Source organism: Talpa occidentalis, unplaced genomic scaffold, assembly GCF_014898055.3.
Source record: "Talpa occidentalis isolate TD23 unplaced genomic scaffold, MPIMG_talOcc4v2.1 talOcc4.15, whole genome shotgun sequence".
Lineage (NCBI taxonomy): Eukaryota > Metazoa > Chordata > Mammalia > Eulipotyphla > Talpidae > Talpa > Talpa occidentalis.
The window spans coordinates 15,283,698-15,296,495 of NW_023601543.1; the positions used below are offsets into that span (position 1 = coordinate 15,283,698).

At 38.4% G+C, this 12,798-nt stretch overlaps 1 protein-coding gene across 7 annotated transcripts in view; it reads left to right on the plus strand.

Moving 5' to 3' along the window:
- SMARCA1 (SWI/SNF related, matrix associated, actin dependent regulator of chromatin, subfamily a, member 1) overlaps positions 1–9,766 on the plus strand; it is a 67,429-nt gene extending 57,663 nt beyond the window's left edge. For 2 of the 7 annotated variants that reach the window (XM_037511973.2, XM_037511978.2), the window contains 2 exons: positions 7,839–7,949; positions 8,965–9,766. In XM_037511973.2, coding sequence (XP_037367870.1) covers positions 7,839–7,949; positions 8,965–8,970 — 117 coding nt within the window. In that variant the 3' untranslated portion in view covers positions 8,971–9,766. Of the gene's footprint in view, positions 1–7,838; positions 7,981–8,964 lie in introns of all 7 variants that reach the window. The other 5 variants (XM_037511969.2, XM_037511970.2, XM_037511972.2 and 2 more) reach the window with 3 other exon arrangements.
- Positions 9,767–12,798: the final 3,032 nt, after the last annotated feature.

A 12,798-nucleotide genomic window follows, 5' to 3' on the forward strand; every position in this document is an offset into this window, starting at 1 on the left:
TCAAATTAAAAAAATCCCTAATTCTCCGGTAACAGTAGCATGTTTGTTGCATCTGCAGCATGATCTAGGAAATTTCATAAAGAAGTTCACTCATGATTTTTTTTATTTCATATGTTTGTAGTTAATTGTGTGATAACTGCTGATACTGCTATTTTAGAGTATTAATGAATTACGAATAGGAATGCATTACTGGTAAAATTGATACACTGTAAGATGTATTGTTGAGTTCTTGGCTATGCATTTGTTAAAATATTATAGGAATGTATCATTCCCTCATGCCTGGAAAGACTAAAGTGTCCCTTATCAACCCGAATTTTAAAGAAGCGGGTCCTGGATAGAGGCATGTCCAGAGGAGGTGGCGCTTATCTTTGTCTTGAGGGTCAGGTCAGAGGAATGGCTTCACAGAAGAGGTCCTTCTTGGAAACTCAAAGCAGTTGGCCCTGGGACTGTGTTCTGGGGTTGTGGAAAGAGCCTGTGCACAGTAGACAAACAACACATTCAGGAGCTGGATGTAGCTTGTGTGGTAGACTGGCCAGAGAAGCGCTGGAAGCTGAGGAGCTCTTTGGCGGCCAGGTGACAAAGGGGCCCTGTCTGCTCTACTGAGATTTTGGGTCATTCGTCTGTAGGAAGTGAGAAATCATTGAAGGGTTTATCAGGGCAATGGCATGATCAGATTCACATTTTAGAAACACTGCTCTGTGGAAGTGGGCAAATGTCTACTTCAGCCACCAACTACTGATTATAATCCCCAAATTTATATTTTTGAGGTTTCTCTGTTCCTCATCTTTTGTTTCCCCCTTGGCTAACATATACTCTCAATCCCAGAGTCATTTTTTATTACTCCTCTTCTAACCTTCAAGCACACTGGTTGTATCGAAAGGGGTCAGCATCTAGCATGAATAAATGAACAGGGAACTCTCATACCTCATCTGTTTCATAGACTCCCACAGTTGGCTCAGAATTAGATAAAATGTGAAGAAATGTTCCAATGAGTTTGTGTTTTTCTTCTCTCTTCAACTACCTTTTTATAAAGATCGACTTTATTTGGCTATCATCCCTGCAACTTTTATTTATTTACAAGTGTGAATAACCTGTTATAATTATCATGTGTTTTCTTAGCAACTATAGTATATGATTTAAGACTGAACAGTCCTAGCAATCTGAAATACAATAAGAGTGCTAACAGGAGTTTGTTTTAGGTACTTACACATGTTTTAGGAGTTTTAGATATTTATACTCATAAGTATATCTTGCGAGGAGGTGAGATAACATTTTACGAATGATGGTATGTATGTAACACCATTATTGTGTGTACTGCAGCTTAAGCAGCAGCAGTTAAGTAAAAGCATACCATTTGATACTTGTTTGAGAAATGTAGAAATATTTATTAGAATTTTAACTCCCGTTTAACTGCCAGTGTGCTTGGGCCTGAGAACCAAGTACAGACTACTGTTGCTTTTTGTTGGTATGGTAAGGGCTCCAAAGTGACAACGAAGCTAGGAATATATAGTTGAAGATCCTGATTCTGGAAGTCAAGTAGAGGAAGTGTGGAGTCATTTATTACAGAGCAGAGGAGAAAGAAACAGCCATTTCATTTTACTAAGAATTGTAGAGAAAAATTCTGACTTGATAGACCTGCCTACAAAGTTCGACACAAATGTGGAGTGCAGGCTGCTTCTGCCCCTGCTCATTCATCTGCCTTTTGACATTCAGCCATAACAGGCACAGCCCTTCTGTCATTCAGACTTAGGTAGGCTTAGTGTCTAGGATTTTAGTACATAGGAAATGTAATGTGGAGCCTTCTTTAATCTCTTTCAATAAGTCACTTCAAGTCTACTGATGCTTTCTGTGCCTTTTGAATTGATGCTTTGAAGCTAAGTATTGGGGCAAAGGATATTTGAACTTAGTGCCCAGCATGATTGATATTCACCACATACTAGGGGCAGCACTGCTCACTGCAAACATTGCATCATTTATTAACTAAAGTTAGAGGTACAATCCTAGTGTTCCAACATTGAAACCATGGAACCCAATCATAAATTCTTAAAAAGGTATGGAAAATCAAGCAGCACAATTTGTTTAAAATAAATCTAGTCTATAGTTTAAAACAGGGGTTGGCAAACTGACCAGCAAGCCAGGAATGATTTTTCACATTTGCAAATGGTTGAAAGAAAATCAAAAAACTATTTCATGACATGTAAAGATTATACACAATTCATATTTTAGTATCTGTTAGTGAGGTTCTGTGGGAACACAGCCACACAGTCATTTATGTATTGTCTACAGCTGCTTTCATGCTGCAGTGGCAGAGCTGAGGAACGGTGAAAGGACCCACGTGTCTGCAAAGCTAAAAATATTTACAAAATTTTACACTCTGGTTCTGTACAGAAAAGATGTGCTAATTTCTGGTTTAAAAGAATATGTGGGAAGGGTGGGTAGCAAGAGAGAAAGAATATAACCAAGGATCGATAAAAATATTGTAAATACTTTGGTTGTTGGAAGGGGGGTCAGGTGGTGATGGTCCTGGAGGTATGATTGTGGCCTAATAACATCGGAGGTTTTGTCATACTGAAGAGGGAATCAACTTGTTCTCTGTGACTACAAAAGTTAGATCCAGAACCAGTTGTTGGAAAATCTAAGCAGTAGCAAATTGTAGCTTTGCATAAGGGACCTATTTGTTTGTTTTCCCTATATTAAAGTAACATTGGTTTACAACACTGTATATTATTTAGGGGAATACGGACCATTTTTAATTTTAATAGACAGCCTTGGCAAGTAATGAACACCCCATCATTGGAAGAATTCAGACAGACTGGACAGCTAATTAGGAAGGACTTAGTAGAAAGAATTTAGCAGCAACTTGAATGATTTTTAAAGGTCCTTTCTCATCTTGAGAGTCTACAATTTTATGAACCCACACTATTAAAAACCTGTATCAGGGGAGACTTCTGAGAACAAAAATACACCTCTGATGACATCACTCCTGCTCAGAAATTATCGATGAAATCCTTTTGTCAATTGGGTTAAGTAAAATTCCTTAGTTCTTTCTTCCTTATTGGTTTCTAGGTTCTTTGAAATTTGATCCAAACTTAACCTTATCACTCTTAACTCAGCCCAGTACTTCCCAAGTTGTTTTCTCCCAACCAGTGTTCCAGGATATCCAAAAAGACATTTTGCAGGAATAAGGTTCTGTGTTCAGATTTAGGAAGTGCTCATACGGAGTCCTGCCCTAGAAACTTATGACCTACGTTACAATGCACAAAAGCTTGCAGAAACCCTACCATGAAGAGATTTGCTTAACTTTAAAAAAAAAAAAATCATTTGCACACACGCCAACACCATGCTTTTTCTCTTTTGCCTCCACTAGTAACATTGCAGAACAGTATTCTACTTGTCCTTTACCTGGTCTCTGCTGATGTCTCTCTTGTTTTTACATCTCCTGTTTTCCTCGTGTGGAAATAGTTTGAGACCCCATGAACCATGCATGCCCTGTAACCCCAGGAAAACAGGGAGAGAAAGAGTTATAAGAATCTAGGCTGATATGTGTGTGCAAGGGGAAAGTTTATAAAATGAAAGTGTTCTGACATGAAATTTCTCATGGTCATTACATAGTCACTTAGTTATTCAAAAAGGGAATCACTGTTTTATTGGTCATCTGGCCTTTCTCCTTGTAATTCCTGGTTTAGTTAGTGTCCTGTTTATGATACCATCTGTTCAGTTGGGCAGTCCTTAAGCCTGTGAATAAAAAATTGGTTTGTTATCTCTAGAGAAAGTGGCATTACCGATGCTAGGAATGTAATGACCACCCTTGCCCATTCCTTGGTGCCTTTCTCTGGAGACTTAGATTATTTTTCTGTGTCTGGAGTGGTTAGTGACAGGTTAAAAGAAACGAAAGTAAGAATTTATTATACAGTCTATTTATAATCATTTCGAGGCATTCAACTTCCCTGTATAATTCTCAAAAGTATTATTTTTTCCTGAATCACCCATATGAATCATGAATATGTATCTCAAGATATGTGCAGTCACAGGCAACTGTTACTTACTGAGAATAATAATAGCCAGAGGGTATAGCTTAATGATTCAAGAATCAGCTTTACAGAAAGACTATATCTGGTCTCCCTAGAAACCGACAATCAAATTTCATCAGGGTCAACTTAGCCCTTCCTATAATAGATAAATTGAATAACATGCTGTTTAATTTGTATGTGTGTTATTGAATGAAGCTATGAAGAACATTTGGTCTGCATATTAAAGATACCACTACACTTTGGTAAGTAAGGAAAATTCCAGTGTTATTTTTCCTAAGTTACTTAACCTTGGGTAATGGAGAATGTACTAGAAATTAGAATATAACAAAATTTAGGTTTTTTCTTTTTCTTTCCATGTATCCCCTTAAGTCACATGCTCTCTAAAGATTTTCTAAAGTCTCCTTTTGCCTCCCCAAACCTGACGTGATCTCTCAAAAAAAATGGCATAATGTGAATGAGCTGAGTGCAAGTCCTGGTTCTGAACTGTAATAGCCACGTGACCTGGTGAAGTGCTGTGGCTGCTGAATAAGAACACTCGTGCTTACTGCAGAGGTGCCCGTAGGCCTTAGCCCTACGCATAGCCCAGCCAGGACCCTGACCTGGTGTGAGTGTGCCCTGGGGCTGGCTCTCTTCTCCCTCCTTTGCATCAAACCTTAGTCTCTCACACCTTTTCTGAGGCATTTTACTAAGTTTTTCCTTCTGGGCCCGCCTGTCCTGGTGTGACCTCTTTCCCAGTGTGAGCATTCTCACTTCTGAAGGGCGGAGAGCACAGGATTTGAAACCAGACAGAACTGGTTCCCATCATGGTGCTCAGTTACCAGTTGTTGGGACCTCAGGTTGCCCATTTGGAAATGGGAACTTATGTGAGGTTTACTTAGAAGTACCCCCCACTTTTTCTTTCCTGTGATCTGACATATAACATTGTCTTCATTTTAGGTGTTCATTGTAATGACTAAGTATTTATATACATATTGAGAATTTTTTAAAGGTTTGCATGAATCAGAGAACGTAAGGACTCTGCTCATTGCCTGGCATGTAGCAATCAAACCGAATGTACCAGTATTTTGTAAGGTTGTTTTTAGTACCTAAATGATAATTTCTTAATGTGTATTTTTTTTCTGACTAGATTGTCTGGTTTTCTGCTTCCTTTTGGGCATGAATGAGAGAGTAGAGGATGCTTGGATAGTTCATAATAGTTATGTGTAGCATTTCCTATGTTGTATGCCATTTTTCTGACTTTGATTTAAAAATGCCATTTGTCATTTCTTAAAAATACAGATTGCGCGAGATCTAAATGTTCAGTGCAGAAAATTTGGAAAATAACAGGCTAGTATAAAGAAGAAAGTAACAATCGCCATTGGGCCTACTCTCAGAAATAGCTGCTGTTCACCACTAGTGATGCTGCAGCTGACACTCTCGGTCTCGGCTATTCTGTGTGTATATGTACATAATAAGTTGTCTGTGGATCTTATTTTCAAATGGTCAAAATTCACTTCCCAGCATTTTTCCTGCTAAAAATAACACCACTCTAAATGTCCTTTCGTAAATCTTTCTATATGTCTCTTATTTCCTTGCACATTTCTAAGAGTGGAATTATTAGGTCAAAGGATATATAAATTTTAAGATGTTTCAATGATATTTACAAATTGCTTTCTAGAATGGTAGTATGTTAGTCTGCTTGGGCTGCCATCACAGCATAAAGCAGATGGGGGTGGGGGCTTAAGCAACAGAAAATCTCTGTATTTTGGGAGAGGGTATGTGAATTCCAACCCCCCCCCCCCTACTGAGCAGCCCCTTCCTACTCCCTAGCCTACCACTAGCCCTGTGACTAAGCCTAACTCTGACCTGAACTTAGGTCCTACCTAAACCTGGGTCCCGGTCCTTCCTAGCACTATGGCTAAACTACAGAACCACTGGGTTCCAGAAAAATCTCTTGTTTGGGGGATCTGGAAGTTCAAGATCAAGGTGCCTGGCTTCTGGTGAGAGCTTTCTCCCTGACTTGTAGATGGCACCTCTGACTATGTTCTCAAATAGCCTTTCCTCTGTGCGTGCAGAGAGACAAAGCCATCTCTGTGTATCTCTTCCTCTTCCTTTAAGAATGTCCTTATGACCTCAGTTATCCTTTGTTTGCCTCCTTTTTTTTTTTTGTGGGACCCTCCCTGCTGGTGGGGGATTGAACTGGTGCTGCAGCCACTGCACCACCAGGGGAGACCCTGTTTGCCTCCTTATTTAAAGGCACAAACTCCAAACACAGTCACCTTGGAGGGTGGGGACTTAAGATTTCAACCTGTGACTTTTGGGAAGGGACACAATCCAGTCTATATCACCATTTTTCTGCCAACACTGGGTACACACACATTCATGCACACATCACTGTTGACTTGAAGATGGCATTGTGTTACTTAGCATTTCTTTGATCATTAGTTTGAGAGAAATTTTTAAATAACATTTGGACATTTTTATCTTGTGTATTTCCTATTTTGGTTCTTAGACTACTTTTTTGTTGTTGTTGGGTGTCTAAATTGCCAGTAGACCTACATTTTCATTTGCCTGTTGAGCTGTTTTGTATTTCATTAGATATTTTTGCTTGCATGGAAAAGGAATCATTTTTAGAAGCTATTTATCATTTGATATTAAGCTACTATTTTTTTTTTTTAAGAAAACACAGCAAAGTACTGAGTTTCCATCGCTCACCATAGATCCTTAAAAATTGTTTTTAGTTTGGATGCATTGAGTTGCTGGCCTCGAAATATAGATAGTGTCAAGGTTACTGTGAAACCTTTCCAGGTATTATTTCCTCTGCATTAACAAATACAATAGTATTTTCTCAGATATGCTCCTCAGAACTCTGATCCCATAAGATGTTCTGCGAAACAAGAGTTCTGTTGTTTAAATAGCCTTGGGAACAGCTGCATCCTACATTCTCCCCATGCAGTGGTTCCCAGTGCTTACAGGAGCTTAAAGGCTCTGAGAAGCCCTGGAGTGAAGAAATCTGATGTTCATAAACTGAGTACTTCCAAAACTTATTTTGACCACAGGACATCCCTTAATAATTTAATTTACTTTGGTAATGTGATTTTTAACTTTTTATTTTGAAATATTCACAGATTCACAGGAAGTTGTAAAGAAATATACAGGGAGTTCCCATGTACCCTTCATCCAGTTTCCCCCAATGGTAACATGTTATGTAACTATGGCATAATGCTACAACCAAGATACTGACATGAGTACAACCCACAGAGCTTAGATTTCATCAGTTATACATGCACTGATTTGTGTGTGTGTGTTTGTGTAGTTCACTGCAATCTTATCACATGTAGAATCATGTAATCAGCACCACTACGCGTGTCCCTGTGCTAGCTCTGAATAGCCACGCCTACCCTCCCCCTATTCTAACCTCTGGCAACCATTAATATAGTCTCCATTTCTGTACTTTTGCCATTTCAAGTGTGTAATATAAATGAAATAACATGATGTGTACCCTTTTGAGACTGACTTTTTTTTCACTCAGTGTAATGCCCTGAGATTCATCCAGGTCGTTGCATGTATCAGTTGTATTTTCCTTTTTATTGCTGTGTAGTGTTTTTTGGTATGGCTGTACCACAACTTGTTTAACCATTTACCCACTGAATGCCATTTACCCTCTCCCCTTATTTATGGTGGAATCTATAAATACCCTGTATGAATATTGGTCTGAATAATGCCAGTTTTAGAAACTGTATCACAGAAATGATACAATTAAAGAATGATCACTTTGAAAGATTATGCCTGGGTTGCAAAAATTAAAACTCTTTTTATTTGGTTTAGGAATTCCAGAGACGTTGTAATACTCTGATTTCATTGATTGAGAAAGAAAATATGGAAATTGAGGAAAAAGAGAGAGCAGAAAAGAAGAAACGGGCAACTAAAACGCCAATGGTAAAATTTTCAGCATTTTCCTAACTTTTAGGTAGATCCCATTTTTTTTACCTAATTAAAATGCCTATATTATGTTTAATGCCATAGTGATACCTATTATAAAAACTGGTTTTATAAAATGCTAATTTGTTTTTGATAGAAAAAGATGGACACAAGAGCCACATGTTTCTTATTTGTTTGTAGTACATACGGTTAGGAAGTCCCTAGTAACAGGACTCAGTATTTTTTTAAAAATCTTCAATGATTTTAACCAAAAATATAATACAAGTTAAGTCTTTTGAATTGAAACTAAAGCTGTCATGGGGCTAGGAGAAGGGTGGGCTGGGCTGGGCTGGGCTGGGCTGAGGTTGAAATTGGGAGTTCTGATTTGATCCAATCTTTGTGGAACTATGAGTACAAATGATAACTTTGAGCAGACAGCAAAGCTTTTACTTGGTAATAAGTTAACTGTTGACTATGATAACTTGATTTTAATCCAGTCAGGTTGCCGTGTAGAACTATAATTTAAAATACTCTCTAATATATTATTTGAGTGTGGTTAAGTAAACTACCACATTTCGTCAAATCTAAGATGCCTTTCAAGACACAGCATCACTTTATGTACCACTAAGAAAAAATGCTGCCAAGTAGCTATAATTTGTCATCAACTGTAAGATGCATCCTAATTTCAGAGATGCTAAAATGGGAAAGAAACGTGCATCATAGAATATATGAAATATGGTATTTTAACATCGACATAAGGTTTTTAAAAATAATACACTCATAAATAAAATTTTGCCAAGAAAACTTCAAGTATTAAGTAGTTCATTAAGAGTACATTTATAGTGCCATGTGTTCGTAGACACTTGACTATTTTTGATGGATATTTTGTGTCTTTTCTTAAAAAGAAGCATCTTTGAAGGTTATTTTACGTTGGGTAATATAGTTTGTTGGGCTATATAGAACATTAACTGTGAGTATAACATTTAAGTGAATATTCATGTTAAAATTTTTTTTTAATGCATTTACATCCTAGATTTAACATTGTTGGGCCATTTAAAAATGTGCATATTGGAGCAGAACATTAAATCTGTTTCCATTTTAGTCACAGAAAAGAAAAGCAGAGTCAGCTTCTGAGAGCTCTGGAAAGAAGGATGTCAAGAAGGTGAAATCCTAAAGCCTAGAAATAAGTTTTAAATGGGAAACTGCTATTTTCTTGTTCCCATCTTCAAATGCTAATTGCCAGTTCCAGTGTATTCATGGTACTCTAAGAAAAAAATCTCTTTGGTTTTGATTTCTTGCATATTTTATATATTTTACAATGCTTTCTACCTGAAATGTGTAGCTTTATATTTTATGCATTCTAGTATTTTTGTGTACTGTATTTTGTGCATTTCATGTCTTCATCAGAATCCTCTCAGTCCTTGTTCTTTTGAAGCTTGTGCTGAGGTTTTAGCTTTTCTATGTTTTATATGCCGCTGCTTTGAAAGAGAACCTAGATTCTATAGCTGTATTATTGTTGTTTCATACTTTAAATTTATATGGCTGTGGAAAAATGAATTAAAATGATTTGAGGAGAAAGACTTTTTCACTTCTTTGTTGCTTTCTTTTCTATTGAGTATGGGTTTGTATGTGTTACTGCATACTGTGATTAGCATAATAATTGTTTCTTTGAGGTCATCTAAATATTTTTTTCCCAAAGGAATAAAGGGTGAGAAAAGAAAAATATTAAAAATACTAATATTTGATACTGTGCTTGCTGTCAGTACGCGTTACATTTAAATTATTCTCTAAATATTCAAGTGGGAAAATATAATAAAGAAATGTCTATAAGAAATTTAATTATTTCCTGTTTTTTGTGTGGTAGAAAATAGTTGTATTTATTGAATTTTGTTTTCTTATGCAATGCTATTGCTAGAAATGCTAACACTGTTGCTGTATTGCTATACAGATGCTGTGTACTTGGTTGAAAATTCAGGTTTTACTTGCTGACTTGTGCATGATCTCCTGTCCGCTAGTTAGTTCATAGGAGCCTGGGTATAACAGGTAGATTTATTAACAACTGAGATAGAAGAGTATGAAGTAAGCACTATGCATGCAGAAGAAGAGGTGCTGGCTTCCATAGGAAAACAGTTGTGCTCATTTAACAAGCAGTCTCAACATGCTGGAGGTTTGACACACCAAGAGTGTAATTCTTGCTCAAACTACAGTATCCCATGCCTGTCAGGGGGATGTGGGAATGAGAGGGGAATCTGCTCCACACAGCCACTCAAAGTTCCAGGCTGACTGAAGCTCCACTTTATTATTATTTTTTTTTTTTGAAGCTCCACTTTTTGTAGCTGCACCATCTGGGACAATGTGGCCTTCTCAGCGGATGTTGTGGGAGGAAAAGAAAGGCCGGAGAATCGCCTGTAGACTCTTGATTGCCTCAGCCCAAAGTGATACCTGTCAAATCCACTCAAAGTTCATTGTTCAAAACTAGTCACACTGTCTAGTGTACCTGCAAGATAGCTGGCAAATCTAGGGGACCAAATGGAATGTTTTAATAACTGCCTCTGCCACAGGGGCTGTCAGTATAGGGAAGAACCTCAGTCAGTCACATGGATTGCACACATGTTAGTATGCGATTAATCTCAGTCAAGGTCAGGTTACAAAAGGGAGTAAGAAAAATGGATCAAAATCTAGTGTGAAACACAGCAAACAGGCAAAGCTGGGAACATAGGGTAGTGGTATTAATTATCAAAACAAGGGCTGGACCACTAAAGAGTTGTGCCCTCATCCTCCTTTTGCATTACCTCTCAGACCCTAGTGTACCACTGGCAAATCCTGGGTAGCCCTGAGTGCAAATCAGCAACTTTCACAACCTCAGCCTTCTCACAGAAGTGCAGCCACGTGGGACAGTCATTTACAATGAAAACCCCATTGTCTGCTGGACTCTTCCAAGTCTTCATTCATTGTCCTGATTTCATATTTCTTCCTGTCATGCTCCCTTTGGGAGTCCTTTCACTGTTTCTGCCATTAGACTTAGACTCATACTTTGTGATTGGGATGAAATTGGGGTGCTATTAAGAGATGAGGTAAGGATGATACTAGATCAGGGGGCTCAGATATGTAAATCTGAGCTTGGCTTAACTGCCCTTTGTGTAAGATCCACCAAGAAGGTAAAGGTAAGCAAAGTAATGCTTGGTTAGCTGGCACTTTGGGTCCAAACTTCAATCTAGAACTCTTAAGTCCAAAACCAAATCTTGGAATTTCCCTCTCCAACAAGATTAAAAGCTACAGTCATCTGAGCTGGAGAAAATGAGACTGGAGGGGATCTCATTGAAATGTCCAAGTTGCGTACACTAAAAACAGCCCAGTAAGGTTCCTGGACTCTGATCAATCAGTTCAGCATTTCTTAGGGAGGCGAGAAGATGGAGGATGGAAGCAGGTATAATTAGGGTCTTTGAACTTTAAATTTCGTGGAAATTTAATAACGTCTACTTCCTGTTCTTGTTCTGTTAACCCGAAGGGGTGAATTGCAAAGCTTTATGTGCTTATCTACTCTAGGGGAGAAAATCTGCAGGTAAGTTCTTTTAGCTTGGAGCCATTTCCTGATCCTTTGCATGGTTCTTATAAGCCTTTCTTGGACCAAAAAGATGTGAAATTCAGCTCTCCAAGATGGGCAATGAATGCCTTTGATGTTATCCTCCAGAACTTGTAAAATGGTTTTATTCAGAAGGCAAATTTAAAGACCACACTGTATTTAGTGAAAATTTTATCACCTTTTCTATTGCTCAGCTTATGTACAGATTTATTGTTGAAGGCAGCCTACTAAGGCGGCCCCTACAATGAACACCAGATGATAGCACAGTGCAAATAATACAGCATCTGGGATACAAAATGCTCCAAGCCTATATACAAAACCCCTCTTATTGTCAATTTTCTACAGAGAAAATTTTAAAGTCCCAGTAAAGACCTCCCATTTCAAAGAAGAAGCTTGATGGGTGGGTTGTATCCTATACCTAGCTGCCATGTTGGGGAGAAAAAAAAGCAAGAGTCATTTTTCTGTGTCAACTGCTCGATGCCAGAGAAAGCAGAAGAAAATGCTATATTCATGAGGACAATCATAAATGCACAATGGTCCTGCCCACCAGCAAAAATAGCACCCCACCCAAACTGCTTGGAGAATATATAAGGAGGAAAGTGAGAACAGAAATCGTGAGTGGTTTCTTTCACTCAGAGCTTCTATTTCTAGAAGACAAAGCATGAATAGGTTTCCCAACAACAAGGCATTCCATCAAAGGCCCCCCAAAATCGTTGTCTTGATTCATTGCATAGTCAGGCCTTATTTTCTTTAGAATCAAGGCTGTGAACTCAGTAATCTCTTACTTTATCATAGCTATTTGTATCTCTCTCTTAATTGCAGCCCCTTGTTCCCACTGGCCTACGAATGGTTATGTTTTTATGGAAACCTTGGATACTTGTCAGATTACCATGAGCTATGCCCCCAAACTTGGTTCTTTGTTTGAGACCTCCCAGTTAAGAGAAGTTACTGAACCAGAACCTTTGCAGTTATCTTAGTTGTTGGGAATTTGGAAAACCTTACCCAGCTGGTGGAACCGCCCACCGCTATCAAAATATTATGCTCTTATTTCTCAGTTATTGGCAAAGCTTCCCATTGTGGTCTATACCCCCGCAACCCCTCCCCCACCCCGTTGTACAGGAGCCAGTACAGCTAGCTCAGGTCCCCCAGCCAGTTTTTCAGGCCTGTGGTCATTCTGGTGTCCACATTGCTTTCTCGCCAAGTGTTCCTACCAACTTCTGAAATCCACAAGTAGCCATCAAATCTCAAGTTCTTTGAAGTATTCCATCCCATGTCGCTTTCAAG